Raw genomic sequence first — 17,748 nt, forward strand, 5'->3', positions numbered from 1 at the left:
GGGAGCTGGATAAAGGCCGGGGCAGGACACCAGAGCTGCCCCTCTACCGGTGAAGAAGCAGAACTGGGGTTGCAGACTCCGCACACCCTCCAACTCCGAGGATGGGGTGGACACTGCCAGAGCTGGGCATCAGGTGCTACTTACTTCGCAGTGAGGATTTTGTGATCCACATCATCCAGGGAAGAGCTGTGGGCCACGTGGAAGGTGCCAAAGAGTGTGTTTCTCTTCTTTTTTATCTTCTCAGCCTGCAAAAATGAGATCCCCAGCTTAAACAGAGCAGGGATTAGAGGTGGGACAATGAGAAATGCCTTTCAGTGGCTGGGTCCTCCTCCTCCTAGCACAGCTTAGGCTGCATGAGAGAAAGGAAGAGAAGAAGGGAAAGGTAGGCAGGGGGAAGGACAACAGCGGGGGAGGAAAGAAAATGAAGGTAAAGAGAGAAGCAGTGGGATCCCCTGACAGTCCCCCAGCCCCATAAGGGTTCTGCCCCATGGCGGGCTGGGGCTGGCAGAGTTTTCCCTCTACCTGCCTCCACTTGCTTCATCTTTCCAGAAGGCAGGTGGGAGTACACCCATGCCCTCAGCCCCTCCTCCAGAAACTTGAGGACATCATCAGGAACTATTTTTCAGGAAAAGAAACAGAACCCAGCACCAGGATATCTCTTTGTCCAACAGGAGGGATAGGGAGAGGTGGAGAGGAGGAAGAAGGGCAGGTGAGGGGAGGGGGCAAGGAGGAGAGAAGAGAGTGGTGGGAAGGCAGGTCTCACCCCTTCCTTGGCCACCAGCAGCTGCTTCTCAGCATTTTGCTTCTTGATGTTATAGTACTGCACCTCCACCTCGTGGGTCAGCTGCAGCCACTTCTGAAGGGCCTCTGGAGCATACCATGAGCTGTGTGATTCCAGTTCCTTCTCTGCTTTCCTCAGGGCTTCCCGAACCTGTGCAGCCAAGAGGATGTGAGCCATTACTGCTGCCATGACCCTCTCCGATGCCTCTGATAGCACAGAATTCTGAGTTCTTATCTGCTATCTCGTATGAGCTTCCAGCCCTCTCGAGAGGCAGAAAGGGCAAGGATTATTCTGTGTTTTATATATTACAAGGAGGCAAACTCAGAGAAGGAAAGTAATCTACTCAAGGTCACACAGTCAGTAGTGTCAACCAGATCTCAAATTGAGATTTTTTTTTTTTTTTTCTGCCAGACTAGAGCATTGTGTACCCACACATTAGCTGCCTCTCCTGGCCTGCAGCCAATCTCCATAATCCTCCCTGCTCTCTTGAGGCTCAGGTCAGCTCAGTGAGCCACCTTCTTTCTGAGAGGTGGGGGTCTATGCTCAGATCTCAAGACATCACCATGTGGCAGAAAAAGCACTTGACTGGGAATCCAAAACTCTGATTCCGGCTCCTGGCCCTGTGACCCTGTGCTTTCAATAGCAGATCTCAATTTAGTGTGAGGAAAGACTTTCTCCCTTGCAAATCCAAACCACAGTAAAGGGGTGATCTCAGGAGGAGGTATTGTGAACAGCTCAGGTCAGAGAGCCCTTAAAAATGATCGCTATTCCAGAAAGGGATAGCCTGAATGCTCTCCAAAGTGTCCTGTAGTCCCGAGGTTTTGTCTATGATTCTCCCATTGAGCAGGGCAGGTAGGCTCTGAAGGGCACCCTCTACAAACCAGCACACATACTTTGAACATGGGCATTGCCAAAAGAGGCCAAGACATGAGAGAAGCAATGTGTAAGCAGAGATCTCACTGACTTCTCAGCAAGGAGCATCCCATGAAGCTGAAACATGGAAGCACTAAACATGCAAGGTCTGAGATTGCATGCAGACATTATACACACTGGATCCCTTGCTATCTCACCCAGTCTACAGTAGAAGTGACCCCCAATTTCCCCACCTAGACACTGACCTTTAGCTGGTCAGAATCCCAGAGAAAAGGGATTGAGAGGCAGTTGTATTATTCCCAACTTGCCAATGGGGCAAGTATCCCAGAGCAGGCCTGAGGTTCTCTCCATGGCCTGAGATAGACTGGGAGGGCCTTAGCTAAGGACAGAACACCTTTATTCCATAGAGAGCCAATGAGAGGACAAATCCCCACTTGGTTTTCGGTCTTTGAAAAAGTGGAAAAAGAAACTATAACTTAGCCCACTCCTGGCTTTGTAGATTTAAAATGGAGAACAGATGCCTTAGGGTCTAATACACCAAGTGTGAAAATGTATTATCAAGTTCTACCTTGAAGGGAGAGAAAGGAATGGGATAAGCTAAGAGCAAGGGAGGATGGAGAGAAAAAGAAAAAAGAGGAAAGGAAGGGCAGTGAGACAGTTGGGAAAGGCTGGTCTAACAGGCTCAAAATGGTTTAACAGGAGAAATACTTACAAAATAGGGAAAAGGAAGTGGGGGGTGGGGTGGGGAGGATGGGAGGCAAGGAGACAGAGACAGACCCATCCTGCCACACAGAAGGAATAAATGTCTGAATGAGATAGAGCTGGGGGGCAAGTCACAGTATTCTTTTATTCTATAGCTGTGGTTCTCAACCTGCCACACGCTGGTGAGGAATCACCTGGGGAATCACACTTCAAAAATACTGATATCTGGACCCAAACCCAGATTCTGATTTCACAGATCTGGGGTGCTGGCCTAGGTATCAATACTTTCTCATGTTCTGCAAGTTCTACTACATAGCTTCTACTACGCAGCAAAGTTAATAACCACTGACCACGTGCTTTGTTACCCCTGACTTCCACTTCCCCATAGGATGCAGTAGGTCATGCCAGAAGAATAATTCTGATCCAACACAGCATCTGGGGAAAGCTGTCTAAGCTACAAAAATTACAAAATTCTTGAAAGACAAATTATTATAATTATGAAAAATTTTCAAAGTCATCAGAGAGCTATAAAGACTACGTCTACAATTTTTCCAGTGTGATCCAGGGATCCTTGAGTGCATCCTTTCAGAGCATCTGTGAGATCAAACTATTTTCATAATTGTACTAAGACGTTATTTACCTTTTTCACTCCCTTTTGCTCACAACTGAACTGTAGATTTCTCCAGAGACTATATGATAAGTAATATCATAACAGATTGAATATAGACACTAATATAAGAATCAGCAGTCTATTAAGCCTGACATTAAAAGAATTTGTAAAACTGTAAAAAAAAAAAAAAAACTCACTTCTCATTAAATTATTTTTATTTTGAAAAATGCAGTCATTTTTTAAAAAAATATTGTGTTGATATATAAGGAGTTTAATACACTTATTTAAAATGAATTAGTAAATTTTTTTTAAAAATTTTTAATGTTTTATTTTATTTTTGAGAGAAAGAGAGACAGAACGTGAGCAGGGGAGGAGCAGAGAGAGAGGGAGACACAGAATCTGAAGCAGGTTCCAGGCTCCGAGCTGTCAGCACAGAGCCCTATGCAAGGCTTCAACCCATGAACTGTGAGATCTGACCTGACTGTCAGATCAGCCCATGACCTGAGCTGAAGGCAGACGCTTAACCGATTGAGCCACCCAGGCACCCCTTAAGATTTTTTTTTAAGTAATCTCTACCCCCGATGTGGGGCTTGAACTCATGACCCCAAGATCAAGAGTTGCATGCTCTTCTGACTGAGCCAGCAAGGCACCCCTGAATTAATAAATACTCTTTAATTTTCTCAGTTTTAACTTCTAACAGGGTAAATAGCAACAGACTTCCCCTTTAAAAATGTTCTTTGATGGGGCACCTGTGGGCTCAGTCAGTTAAAGCCTCTGACTTCAGCTCAGGTCAGGATCTCATGGTTCGTGGGTTCAGCCCCACATCAGGCTCTGTGCTGATAGCTCAGAGCCTGGTGCCTGCTTCAGATTCTGTGTCTCTGTCTCTCTCTGCCCCTCCCCCACCTCTCAAAAATAAACCTTAAAAAAAATTTTTTTAATGTTCTTTGAGGTCCTAAATAATTTTTAAGAGTCAAAGAGTTCTGAGATCAAAAAGTCTGAGAATCACTGAACTAGATGAACTGAAAATCCAAAGAGGGGAAAAAGCCTTTCTAAGATGAGTTGATAATTGTCAGCCATTTTCTTCCTTGGAGCCATTGGATGGTTCTGGGTGAGAGCTGATAATTGGGCATGGCCCAGGGCAGTGGGGACTCCACTGGAGCCTAGAGAAACCAGCCCAGATTTTGTTGGTAGTACAGTACTGGTATGACAGATTGGAAATTGAGATTAGAAACATACATCCAGTTTTCTTCATTGAGCATTTACTCAGTTCTGGGGCTGTACAGGAGAACACATAGCTAGGTCAAAGGGTGGAATAAAATCTCCCATAATTTCATAATACTTAGGGGACAAAACATTGTAGGAAGGAAGGGACCTGCTTCACACATACCCCTGGTCCTCCCCTCGAGACAGCTGCAAAATTTTGAAGCTATGAGGAGCAGGAGGCCAAAGAGCTAAGTTAAAATCCTCCAAGTGGCAGAAATGAATCTCTCATAGTCTTTCAGGGCTCAGGAGAAAGAAATCCACAAGCTCTCAAGAAAAAGGAAGGAACATGCCTGAGAAACAGGGACAAACGAGTGCTAGACCAAGTCTTTCTAAAACTACAACCCAGCTCCAACATGGCTCAATTTCTGATTGGCTTGAGGTGATTAGATCCTCACCCTATATACCTAACAGAAGAAGGGAGGAGCCTCTATTTGATGGAAGATAAAATCATCTGGAGCCTCTATTATTTTTTAAACACACTGTCCACTATTTAATAAAAATAAATGACTAGACATGAGAAGAGGCAGGAAAATATAACCAATAATCAAGAGGAAAAATAGGCAGTCCCATAAGTGATCCAAATGTGAGAGGCACCAGAAAAGGACTTCAACTATGAGTGAAGAAAATACAGAGATAGACACAATAAATGGAAACATGGAAATTCTGGTCAGGAAACCGGAATCTATAAAAGAGTAAAACAGGCATTCTAGAACTGAAAAATACATTATCTGAGAGTAGGATTCCACTGGATGGGTTGAACAAAACAGCACAATATTCACAGCAGAATATAGGATTAGAGAACTCAAAGACGAATCCACAGAAAATAATGAAACCAAAGCACGAAGAGAAAAAAAAGACACAACTAAGCATAAGAGACAAGTGGAATCCAGTTAAAGGGTCTTACATAAATACTGGATTCCCAGAAGGAGAGGAGAGACTGGAACAGAAGCAATATGCAGACATGAAACAAAATGTGTATTCTGCAGTTGTCAGGCAGAATGCTCTGTATATGTTGATAAGGTCAAATTGATTAATCTTGTTTACATTTTTCACATCCTTACTGATACTTTTGGCTTCTTATTTTTGACAGAGGTGTTTTAAAATCTCTAACTTTGACCATAAATTTGTCTATTAAACTTTTAGTTCCTTCAGCTCTTGCTTTATATATATATATATATATTTTTAAATTTTTTTTAATGTTTATTTATTTTTGAGAGAGAGAGAGACAGACAGACAGAGCGTGAGGAGAAGGGCAGAGAAAGAGGGAGACACAGAATCCGAAGCAGGCTCCAGGCTCTGAGCTGTCTGCACAGAGGCCAATGCAGGGCTTGAATGCACAAACTGTGTGTGAGATCATGACCTACACTGAAAGATGCTTAACTGACTGAGCCACGCAGGTGCCTCATTGTTTTATATATTTTTAAACTATATTATTAGATGTATACAAATTAAGCGTTGTTATGTTACTGTTGGATTCACACATTTACCATGATGAAATGTCCATTTTTGTCTCTAGTAATACTTCTTGCTCTAAAGCCTATTTTGTCTGATAGTAATATAGCTACTCCTGTTTTATTTTGCTTTGCGTTTGTATGGTATATCTTTTCTCATCCTTTTACTTTTACCCATTTTATATCCTTACCATTTTATATCTCTTGTAAACAGCAGATAACTGGGTTTTGTTTTTTTATCCAATCTGACACTCTTCACCTTTCCATTGTATTGTTTGGTCTGTTTACATAAACCAAGTCTCAACACATTTGAAAGAACTGAAAATATACAGCATATGTTCTCTGACCACAGTGAAATTAAATTAGAAATCAATGAGAAAAATCACTGGAAAAGTCCCCAAGTGTTTGAAAACTAATCAACACACTTGTCCTAAACAACCATGAGCACCCCCCCCCCAAAAAAATTGCAGTAGAAATTAAAAAATCTTTTCAACTGAATGATAATGAAAATATGAAATACCAGAACTTAGTAAATGCAGCAGCTAAAGCAGTGCTGAGCTAGAAATTTATAGTTCTAAATGCCTCTGTTGGAAAATATTAAAGGTTTAAAATCAATAACCTAATCTTCCACCTCAAGAAGCTAGAAAAATAAGGGGCACCTGACTGGCTCAGTCAGTGGAGCACGCGACTCTTGACCTGGGGGTTGTGAGTTTTGAGCCCCACGTTGGGTATACGGATTGCTTAAAAATAAAATCTGAAAAAATAAAAATTTTTTAAAAAGCTAGAAAAATAAGAGCAGTAGGCTTCACACCCAGCGTGGAACCAACACGCGGGGCTTGAACTCACACCCTGAGATCAAAACCTGAACTGAGATCAACAGTCAGACACTTAACCAACTGAGCCACCCAGGTACCCCTAAAATAATTTTTCTTAAAGTGCAAGACTTCTACACTGAAAACTACAAAACACTGCTGGGAAAAATTTTAAAAGACCTAAATAGGAGACAAGATAAACAATGCTCATGGATTGTAAGAATCATTTTGTTAAAATGTCAATTTTCCCCGACATTAATCTATAGATTCAATATAAAACCAATAAAAATCCCAGCAAGGCTTTTTTGGGGGCAGGGGGAGTAGGGAGAAGTGGTAGAATGACAAGCTTAATTATGGAAATGCAAAGAACCTAGAACAGCCAAGGCCATTTTGAAGAACAATGCTGGAGAACTTACTACTGATATTGAGACTTAGTTGAAGACAATGTGCTTTAAGGACAGACAGACTACAGAACAGAATTATCTACTTGAAAAAAAAAAAAAAAAGAACCTTGACTTCCTACCTCATATAGACAAAAACTAATTTGAAATAAACCACAAACCTAAATGTGAAAAGTAAAACAAGAACACTTCTATAAGAAAATTTACAAAAATATCTTGGGGATCAGGAAAGATTTCTTAAAGAGGCCACAAAAAGTATCAACCACTTAAAAAAAATGACTAAATTGGACTTCATTAAAATCAAGGCTTTCTGTTCATTAAAAGCAATATTAAGAGAGCAAAACAAGCTACTGACTGGGAAAAGATTTGTGTTTTATATATATATATATATATATATATATATATATATATATATATATATGTGTGTGTGTGTGTGTATATATATATACGTATATATATATATACGTATATATATATATACATATGAAGACTTACATCCAGAATATATAAAGAACTCCTACAAATCAACTAAGAAGAAGACAAGTAACACAATTTTTAAAATGAGAAGAGATTCCCAAATAAAATGGTCAATAAATTTATCAAAAGGTATTTATTATTATTAGCCATTAGGAAAATGAATATTAAAATCACAATGAAATACCTCTAGATCCCGGAATGTATACAATTAAAAAGCCTAAAAATACCAAGGTTGTAGCTCAACCAGAACTCTCACACACTGCTGGCACTAGTATGGACTGGTCCAACCATTTTGGAAAACTAGAGGTTTCTAATACAGCTAAATTTATAAATTCCCTATTATATATCCAACAGAAATAAGTGTTTATGCTAAGAGAATATGCAGGAGGTCCATAGCAGTGTTATTCATAAAAGGAAAAGAAAAAGAACTGCAAACAACTCAAATGTCTACCAACAGGAGAATGGATAAATAATTTAAAGAACACTCCTGCAATGAATAATTACTTAGCAATGCAAATAAACCAACTACCACTACCCACAGTAACATGGATGACTCTCACAGACATAATGCTGAGTAAAAGAAACCAAACACGAAGAAAAATACCATATAATGCCATTTATGTGAAGTTCAAAATCAAGCAAAACAAATCCAGTTTACAGATCATGACCATAGTTACCTTTTGGTGGAATATTGACAGAAGGCAGAGAGAAGCAAAAGTGAGCCTTCTAGGGTGCTTAAAAGATACTCTTTATCTTGATCTGGATGCTGGTTATACAAGTACATGCTTATGTGAAAGCTTTCCAGCTGTATATTTATGATTGGTACACTTTATGTAATAGTTCAATAAAAAGGGAACAAAATAACTGTTATCACCTGTTATCCCCTAGTCTTTGAAAATCACAGTGACCTTTTTTTTTTTTTACAACTTTTCCACTATTATTGGTAAGAGTCTAGTAACTCCTAAAGATATTCTTTGAGGCATATTTCAAAGTCCTCGCACATGAAGCGACCATTTTTTTTTTTTTTTACAACTTTTCCACTATTATTGGTAAGAGTCTAGTAACTCCTAAAGATATTCTTTGAGGCATATTTCAAAGTCCTCGCACATGAAGCATTCCAGCCAGGCTTTTGGCCCTGCACTTTTCCCACCCCCACCCCAGGGTGTCCAGGAAGCAGTACACTCTCCTACCTGCTCCAACTCCTCCTCTGCGTATTTTTGGCGGCTCCGCTCATTCTCAGTACCCTCCCGCAGCTCCTTCAGCCGCTGGGCTTCCTGCTTGGCAAGGTTGATCTCATCACGCAGCTTCTTCTCCAGATGTACCTTCTCCACCTCCACTGTGCGGTGCTCCTCTTGGGCCTTGTGCAGCCTGGGGAGCGATGCAGGGAGCTGGAGAAGGCCAGGCAAGGGGTGCCAGCCAACACGCCACGAGTCACGGCATCAAAGAGGAAAATGAGGGCTCTGGCACTCAGAATATATTCTCCCTACTCTGTTGACTGGCTCTGAGTTAGCTCAGGGCCAAAAGAAACCACAGTGATTACCATATTTCTTATCATTTTGCTGCCAGTAATCATGCTAGGTTCCTGGGTATCTGAATCCTTCCTCTGAGGGATCTCACAAAGATCCTAACAACTACTAGCTTACAGGGTATTTCCATGTGTCCTCCCTGCAGATAATGATATGTTGCATCATTATCAGCCTAGGACAGGTATGGATTTAAGACTTAGAAAAGGGAAGTAATTGCAGGTAGAACAGAGACTAGAATTCCAATCTGTAGGACTCCAAACCCCACAGTCATTCCCCATATCCTCAGGTATCTGGAAGGTTCAATAAATGTAGAATGCCCTGCAAGCTAGCCCAAAGATCCAGAGAAGGCACAATGGCTGCGATGCGACTGGGGTGGGGATCCTGGGAGTATTTAGGGAAGATGAGAAAGGAACCATTGAGAAGCACCTCATAGAGTCCTGAGTACCTGTTCCCAGAAGTGCAGAAAATGAAATTCATAACAAAGGGTCTGGGGAGGGCCCCTGCTGCCCCCAGGCCTGACTTTTCTTTCTAAGTATCTTCCATGGTAGGTAAGATCTCAAGGGCTCAGTTATAATGAAAATATACCTTTGTACCCACCCACACATTCCCTCTGTTCACTGACAAAACCTTCCAGCCATCCAACCCAGCCTCCTTCCTTCCTCCACATATCTATGTTAATCCATTCATTTATTCATCCATTCATTCAACACATACTTTCAAGTGTCTGCTGAATGCCAAGCCTTGCACTAAGTCCTAGATACATGGAGATGAATGAGAAATTGGTCCCTGCCAATTAGGAGCTCATGATCTAGTCCAATATAGACAAATAAACAGATACCTAAACACAGTGTGATAAGTTCTACAACAGAGAGACATACAAGGTGTTGGATGAGCCCAAAGGTTGGAGTGACCAACTCTGCCTGAAAGGAGTCAGGGAAGGTGACTAGACCCAGGAGAAAGAGTAAGAGTTCGCTAATCCCTCTGGAAGAAGGGAAGGACTTAGTCATTGTTGGGTCTTCCTATCCGGGTAAGAAACACCAAGTCACAGGAGACCAGGGTAGGAGGGTAAAGGATGATGAAGAAGACAGTGATATATAGCTTAGACCTGAGATACAGAAGGATAAAGCTACAGAACAAAAGGGGACCTCAGAAGAGAGTACTGACCACTGAGCTAATTAAGTAGGTGAAACAGAAGAGGCTGAGACAGAACTCAGCCTCTAAAAACTGCCAAGTCACGTCCATGAAGCGCCTTGGTTGCTCGGCCGGTTGAGTGTCCGACTTCAGCTCAGGGCATGATCTCGCAGTTTGTGAGTTCAAGCCCCACATCAGGCTCTGCACGGACAAGCTCAGAGCCTGGAGCCTGCTTCAGATTCTGTGTCTCCCTCTCTCTCTGCCCTCCCTTGCTCATGCTCTGTCTCTCTTGCTCTCAAAAATAAAATTAAAAAAAATTTTTTAATAAAAATAAAAACTGCCAGTTCAAGTCCAGATCTGTCAGTGGCTGAAACCTCAAGAGATGTGGTGGGACAAGCAGAACAGGACTAGGCTGCAAGCCTCCTGCTGACAAATGGCAGTCCACTTTGTCCCTGGAGAGAAAGGCAGTTCAGCCTCCTCAAGATACACACTAGGTGGCACTACAGGCAAGGCTCAAAACAAATCAGAGGCGCCATTTCCTGCCCCCATCAGCTTCCCTTGCTGAATACCCTCTTTATTGTATTCTTCCTTGACCCAACTGCCTGAAATTACACCATTGGGGATTCATTTCTTCACTGAATATAATCCTCTCTGAAAGCAGCCTCTTCAGAAAAGCCTATGATCTGTCTGCCTTGCCTAGATAGTAGGGAACTCCTTTAAAGTAGAATCAAAACTGACCCACTTTTATAGTCCTAACAGGATCTAGCAGAGATGAAGATCAATAAATACTACTGGGTGCAGACATGAGCAAATACGTGTACAGTCAAGCCTCACCCCACTCCATCTCCTCCACAGAAGACTGAGCATCTTGAAAGCAGCAGTCAGTTAGCATTACAAGTAAGAAAATTTGGCTACCTGACCGCAAACCCTGACTCTAAAGCAGCTGTGTGACTAATCTGTTCCCTGTACCAGGGACAAGTCTGTTCCCCGGACCAGGCCTGTTTCTTCAATCCTAAATGGGAATCAAAATCCTTGCCTCAAAGAATTTTCTTGAAACCCAGTGAAATCCTACCTGGAATGCACATGTAGCATTACATTTATTCACCCAAAGTATCAGGAACTCTGGAAAAAAAAAGAAAAGCTCTGTGGTGGCTGGCAGTGCAGGCCTGTGAAAGGAAGGAGGGACAAGGCGGCATGTGGGCTCTGGACACTATCAGAGGAGAATATGTGTGTGCACATGTGTCAATGTGTGTGCATGCAGTTGTTTCTCTAAGGCCCACAGTGGTCATTAAGCTCTGGAGGCCTTGGGGAGCAGGGAGAACTGGGAGCTTAGTTTTATCCTCAAACTTGGAACGTCTCCTGCCTAGATTCTTTGGCTTCAGAACGAAAACAGTGCATGCTTTTCAGACAAATGAAGAATGGGGGCTGCCCAGATAGCAGCATTTAGCCCCTAGTTGGCAAAGGGCCCAGGAACAAGGGGCCCAGAAAAGTAGCCAGAAATCAGTTCAGAGATAAAACTTCACTTATCTCCGAGAAGCCCAGCCAGTGGAAATGAATGTGATAGGGCCACCTTTACTGAGGCAGCACCTGTAAGTGTCAAAATTCCTGGCTAATACTTACTGATATGTGACCCAAACAAAGCACTCATCCTCTCTGAGCCCTCATTTCTTCAACTCTAAAATAGTAATAGTACCTACCTAACATGGTTGTGGTGATTTAAAAAAATAATAATGCATTTAAGTAGTTAACAATACCTAGCTCATAAGAAATCCTTTGCCCACCCTCCAAAGAAAATAGTATCTATCATTAAAAAGTAACAGAAAAGGGCCAGATGTCATTTCCTTTTACATGGATTCCTGCAAAGACTTCTCAATGGGAATCCTGAGGCTGCCAAAATAATTTTCTAAAAAAGAGTCCTGAAGTAGGTCCCTCCTCTTCTCAAAAACAAAACAAAGCAAAAAACCAATTACCTGCGTTGACTCCCTCCTGACTTACGCATCTTTCTAAAACTGCTCCATGAGAGTCTTATGGTGCCAGGGATCTGGCCTCACTCTATATACATTCAACCTTAACTACCAGGACCTCCCTACCATCTTTCAAGCACTAAAGGTATCAGAAAGACAGATTTGGGAGGTTTCTTCGGCGAACAATGAAGAACAGGTAATTATGTCTATTTCTATGGGAAAGATAACAGTCCAGGGGCAGCGAGAAGGATAGAATGGACAAGCCATCCACCCAGGGAGGCTCTAGATCTCTGACAGCTACACATTTCTCCCTCTGAGACTCAGAGGGAGGAAAGACAGAAATAAGCTTCTGCCCTGGGGAGGAATGTTTGCCTGTGCAACTGCAATGTCAGGAGCCTACATTCCCAATACAGTTTTGGGAAGTATGGCACAGCCTGGGAGGTGACGCCAGCATGATCTTGGGGGCGAGACAGCCCACAACCCTGGTGGAAACAGGAGGCTCCCAAGAGCTGGCAGCATCAGGGCTGTGGGGAAGGGGCAGGGCCTTACCTTTCCTGAAGGTCATGCAGACTCTGCTCAGCTCTGTGTAACCCCTCCAGATCCTTCATCATCTTCTTCATGTGCTCCTTTGAGTAACGGTTTTGGATGTAGGCAAACCAGCAGCCACCCACACCAATAACGATCGACACCACCAGCATGAAGTCCTTGAGGTGATTATGGCGGGTCACTGCCAGAGAGGAGGCCATGGTGAGACAGGTTGCCCACTGCACACCTAGCCTTGCAACTCCATGCATCCCCTCCTGCATGAAGCCCTCCCACTGCAGAATGCTTCTTAGACACACATTTGCCACATACTAGTATAGTGAGCTCTCTGCCTACTTCGGAAAAGATGAGAGGCCTGAGAGCTGTGCAGGAAGTTTGTTAAATCATACTTCCCTACTAGGCAGTGAATAGGAGACAACTAGTGCCTTCTCAGGACATCCCAGCTACCTCTGGACTGCAATGAGCACTGCATGTGCCCACACGCAGTGGCTTCTGTGCTACTGGATCAGCAATGCTAGAGTAGGGAGAAGGGGACAGCTGGTAAGAGTATAAAGCAACATCACTAGAGCTTGAGGCCTGGCTGTGGGACTGATGTTCCTGCAGGAGCCGGGTCTCCCGGACAACCAGGCTATTCCAGGTACAAGGTACAGAGCCCAGGTCAGGTAAAGGTCTCACCAATGGAGAGCCTTTCTAGGCTGTGGCTCAATCCAGAGACCAAGTACAACGGGAGTAACACCAAAAGATTGGCATATACAGGACGTTGCCCTTGCCAGGAATCCAGGGACAGATCTACCTCCAGAGAATGCCTGGTGGCAATTTGGCAAAGTGCCGGTGTGATGGCTGGGGTTCAAAGCAATGCTCAGTCTCCAGAACAAAACTGAAAAGCTTGAACAAGGAGCAACACCGGAAGGTAAGTACAAAAGCCATGTCCTCAGAAGTGAGCCAACCAGAAGAGGGCCACTCCTGGAACCTGCCATTGTTCCCAGTCCACCAGGTCTCAGCTCTGAGCCACAGCACAGGAAACCAGGACACCATAAGGAGAACACGGCTGCTACTGTGGCCCCTGCTTGGGCTGGACTCAACTCAGGAGAGAGTAGCAGTGGGCTCAGAGGAGCCCTAGACGTGGGGGGCGGGGAAGGAAGAAAAGAAGGAATGCCCTCCTGTGCACAGCAGTTTATCCTCAGGTTGAGGAGGGGGCAGTAGGGTCGATAGGACCCCAGCGCCTGGTAAGGATGAGGGGCTGATGGGAATCCAAAAGGACCCCGGTGGAGCCACCAAGTTGAGGCTGGGTCTAGATAACAGGAAAAGATACATGTAGCTGGAAACTGTGTGAAGCTGAGGCCCAGATTGACAAATGGTTATATTCATAGTTCCTGATTGAAAGCTGAGCAGCAGGACATGGGGACAGTGTGGGATCAAAGACAGATTAGCACATTCTATTTCCATCCAAGGGAGGGGAGTTACGAGGTCTGGGGTGGCAGCCCTATCCTTTACATGTTTAGGCCAGACTCTCATAGAGAAAACTGAGGGTCCCTTGGCAGCCATCCTCCAGCCTCCAGGCAGGCCTACCCTTCCAACCATACACAAGTCCTCACTCTCCTGTCCTTTGGGTCCCAGGAAGAGATATCTCTGCAGCACGGTGAGCTGCCTTTCTTTCTGGAACACACCTGCCTCCTCCACACCTCTTCCAGAGGCCGGGGTACTCTTTGTCTCCCCTGTTTGTTACAGACTTTTAATCTTGGCTTCCCAAGGTTTCCCAACTCCAACATCCCTTTTATATTCTTACCAAAAGTCAGAGGCACTCCTGTTCAAACAAGACTCTGGGAAATGCCCGCCCCCTATTACCTCCAACACTTCAAAGTTCTCAAGATGGACATGCGGATTGGGCACCTATATATTCTATTCAGTCCCTATCCCACCTTGTCCAGATTGATGTGGAACAAGACTCTATTATTTTTTCCAGCTTAATACTCTCATCCAAGTCATGAATAAAAATACTGAATGACCAGAGTCAAGGGTAGGATCTGATAGTCCTCCCCTTGTCTAAGGCAATACTGTTCCACCTACCAGTACCCTTTGGATCTCTTCAACCAACTTTAACTCCACTTAAATATATAAGCATCCATACACCCCTCTGTCCAGTCAAGTGCATAGTTAGAGCTCAGAGATACTGCCTGTCCCATCCCATGAGCCACCACCTTGTCAAGAAGAGAATGGCTCTAATCTGGCTGACTCACTTTGTGGCCCCTAGTGATCATCACTTGTCTGTATACCGGGGCCCAGCACAGCGATGACCAGCTCACACAGGGATTCAGTAAATATTTGTGGAACTGAACCTTTACTGATAAGTTCCAAGTATGATATCTCTCTCTCCTTACCCCACATAGGAGAGGAAGGAAAAGAGAAGACACATAACACATCAGGCATTTATATCCACCATCTTGAATTCTCACAGCCACTCTAGAAGGCAGGTATTTGTGTTCTCACTCTATAGGCCAGGGAACTGAGTCTCCCCAGGAGAACTGACTTCCTGGAGTTCATCAAAAGTGACAGGGCTGGGATTCAGATCCAGACTTGCCTGACCACATGGTCTTTCTGCTGCACCCCACTTTCTCATTACAACTTTCCTACTTGTGCTGCAGGTGTTGTTTCTGCTTTGTTACATCCAAACATTGCTCACCATGGAGATGATCCCCTGATCTAGCCAGAGTGTGGCTATAAGAGTTCCAAAACCTGAATTTTTCTCCCAGACAATATCCTGAGAGCTGACTGTGGCTCACAGGCCATCCGGAGAGTGAATACCCAAAGGCCAAATGGCCAGGCCTTTAAGGTTAAATGTAAGGCCTCATGTAGAGAAACTATTGTGCCATCAAAAGCAGCATCCTGCACTGAGTACTAGGAAGTCTGGGTTCTATGCTTGCCTCTGCTCCATCTGGATCTCAACTTCCTCAACTCTAAAATGCATTGTCACAGAATTGCTAAAGAGATCAAGTGCATAGTTATGAATGAAAGTGTTTTGAGGTGTTCTGGAAATCTTCAGCTGGACATATCCACTAGGTAATTAAGAATGTGGATGTGGAGTTTAAATAAGAGGTAGTAGCTGGAGAAGAAGATGTGAGAATTATCAGGCCCTTTCAGTGGAACCCTGGGCAGAACCCTATAGTCCAAAGCAAATCTGTGATGTTAATTTTATGTATCAACTTGACTGGGCTAAGGGATGCCGAGAGAGCTTTCTTGCCTCAATAAGAGATTAGTACTTCAATCAGTAGACTGAGTAAAGGAGACCATCTTCACTAATGTGAGTACATGTCATTCAATCATCCTCAGGCCTCTGAGTGCCTGAATAGAACCAAAAGGCGGAGGAAGGATGCATGTGCTCTCTTAGCCTGAGCTGAGACATTTATCTTCTGCTCCCCTCTTACATCAGCACACCTGGTTGTCAGGTCTCCGGACTCAGGCTGGGACATATAGCATCAGCCCCCTGATTCTCTGGCCTTTGGACTCAGACTTACACCATCAGCTCTCCTAGTTGTTAGACCTTCAAACTCAGACTAAATCATACCACTGGTTTTTCTGGTTCTCTGGGTGTAGATGGCATATCACAGGACTTTTTGGCCTCCATAATCATGTAAGCCAATTCCTATAATAAATCTTCCCTTTATATCTATCTATCTATCTATCTATCTCTATCTATCCATCCATCCATCCATCCATCCATATTATGTTTCTCTGGAGAATCCTAATACAGAATCTATAAACCATTGTGACAGAAAAAGAGAAATGAAGAGTCTCATCTGTGCCTTACTAAGTATCTGTGTACTTTTCCCCAGAATTCCATTCCCATTCTTTGCTTCCTGCCACCTTCCCAGCCCACAACAGTCTACATGGATATTTCCAATCCTTCTCCTCTGACTAGGATTCCTCAACCAACCCACTCTTTGGACAGGTAAACATGGATTATCTCCTGCCATCTCAGGGACTACCTTGCGTGTTTTTCAGCTTTCATACTAGTCACCTTCTGATAGTCTGTGAGTTCCTCAGGGCCAGGGTACAAGACTTATTTCTCTCTATAGCCCCATACTTAGCACAGAGCCTGACCAGAACAGGTACTCAACAAAGGTGGAAAGGAAAGACAAAGGGAAGAAGAAAGGCAGTTTTCACATGGAAGGGGTTATGATAGAAAGTGCATGTGAAAGCACAAGAAGAGCATGGCTGGCCGTCCCGCACAGCCCCTGCACAAGCTCAACTCTCAGAAGCTACCCCTATGCCCAGCGAGCACTGCTAGGGCAGACAGACCATGGAGCTTTCATGAGAGCAGGTGTGGCTTGCTAGGTGAACAGAGCTAACCCAGGGAAACTGGCTAGGACCTGGGGAGCCAGAATGTGGCAGAGTTCCCAGCCCGAGTGCTACAAATAGATTTTAGCAAAATGAGGTCAACTGTTAATACAATCAGGCCTGAGGCAAGGGAGGAGGGTATAAACAAATGAGATGCTGACATGTTAACAGAGTCAGGAATAATGGTGAGAATTTTTATAGTACAGTTAGCATTGAGAAAGTGAGCCTCCAATCATTACCACTTTCTGGAACCCCCTCTCCCAATCTATTCTTGCCACCTTCTCTACTGTCCACAATACCCTGTCCCTGGGAGACACACCTATTCACTGCTTACTGCCAGAATACATGCTTGGAATTTCTTTTGTCATTTACATAGCCTTCTGTGCTGAGGTGTGTGGTTAACCTATAATAACTATTCCTGGACCTTCTTGCCTTCTGGTTTTAGCCCAAGAAGTGCTTTAGCTGACTCACATATCCACAGAAGACATTCCATAGTGTTCTCCCCACAGCCAAGCTGGGCCAGAGTCTCCTCCCATCTCCCCTGTCCTAGAGCTCTGAGGATACCCAGCCTCCTTCTGCAAAACTTCTACCATACATTTCCTGACGCCTACTCATTGCTGGGCCATATGCTGAGTTACGACGACAGATGAACAAAGCTGTTTCTACCCTCATGAGTTCCCAGTTTGAAGGGTAACAGACAGGAAAACAGATTATTAAAAAAAAAAAAAAAAAAAAAAAAGCAGGTACAAAGGGCTATAGGATCCCAGAAGAGAGTAAGGAGAAAGGGTTGAACATGCCCAGGAAGAGGCTGGAAAGGCATCCTGGAGAAAGCTTCAAAAGTGAGTTGAGGGAGCCAGCCCATTAAGAATCCAACTCTTG

The 17,748-nt window shown here is 43.8% G+C and overlaps 1 protein-coding gene across 5 annotated transcripts in view; it reads right to left on the reverse strand.

Moving 5' to 3' along the window:
- The window catches only part of STIM1 (stromal interaction molecule 1), a 183,150-nt gene that overhangs the window by 9,960 nt on the left and 155,442 nt on the right, over nt 1-17,748 (reverse strand). For all 5 annotated transcript variants that reach the window (XM_019449618.2, XM_019449619.2, XM_019449620.2 and 2 more), the window contains exons 6-9: nt 12,541-12,718; nt 8,561-8,738; nt 764-931; nt 145-245 (exon numbers count right to left, since the gene is read on the reverse strand). In XM_019449618.2, the coding sequence (XP_019305163.2) occupies nt 145-245; nt 764-931; nt 8,561-8,738; nt 12,541-12,718 (625 nt within the window). The remainder of the gene's footprint in view (nt 1-144; nt 246-763; nt 932-8,560; nt 8,739-12,540; nt 12,719-17,748) is intronic.

This window comes from Panthera pardus, unplaced genomic scaffold, assembly GCF_024362965.1.
Source record: "Panthera pardus isolate Hobbes unplaced genomic scaffold, ASM2436296v1 HiC_scaffold_12, whole genome shotgun sequence".
Lineage (NCBI taxonomy): Eukaryota > Metazoa > Chordata > Mammalia > Carnivora > Felidae > Panthera > Panthera pardus.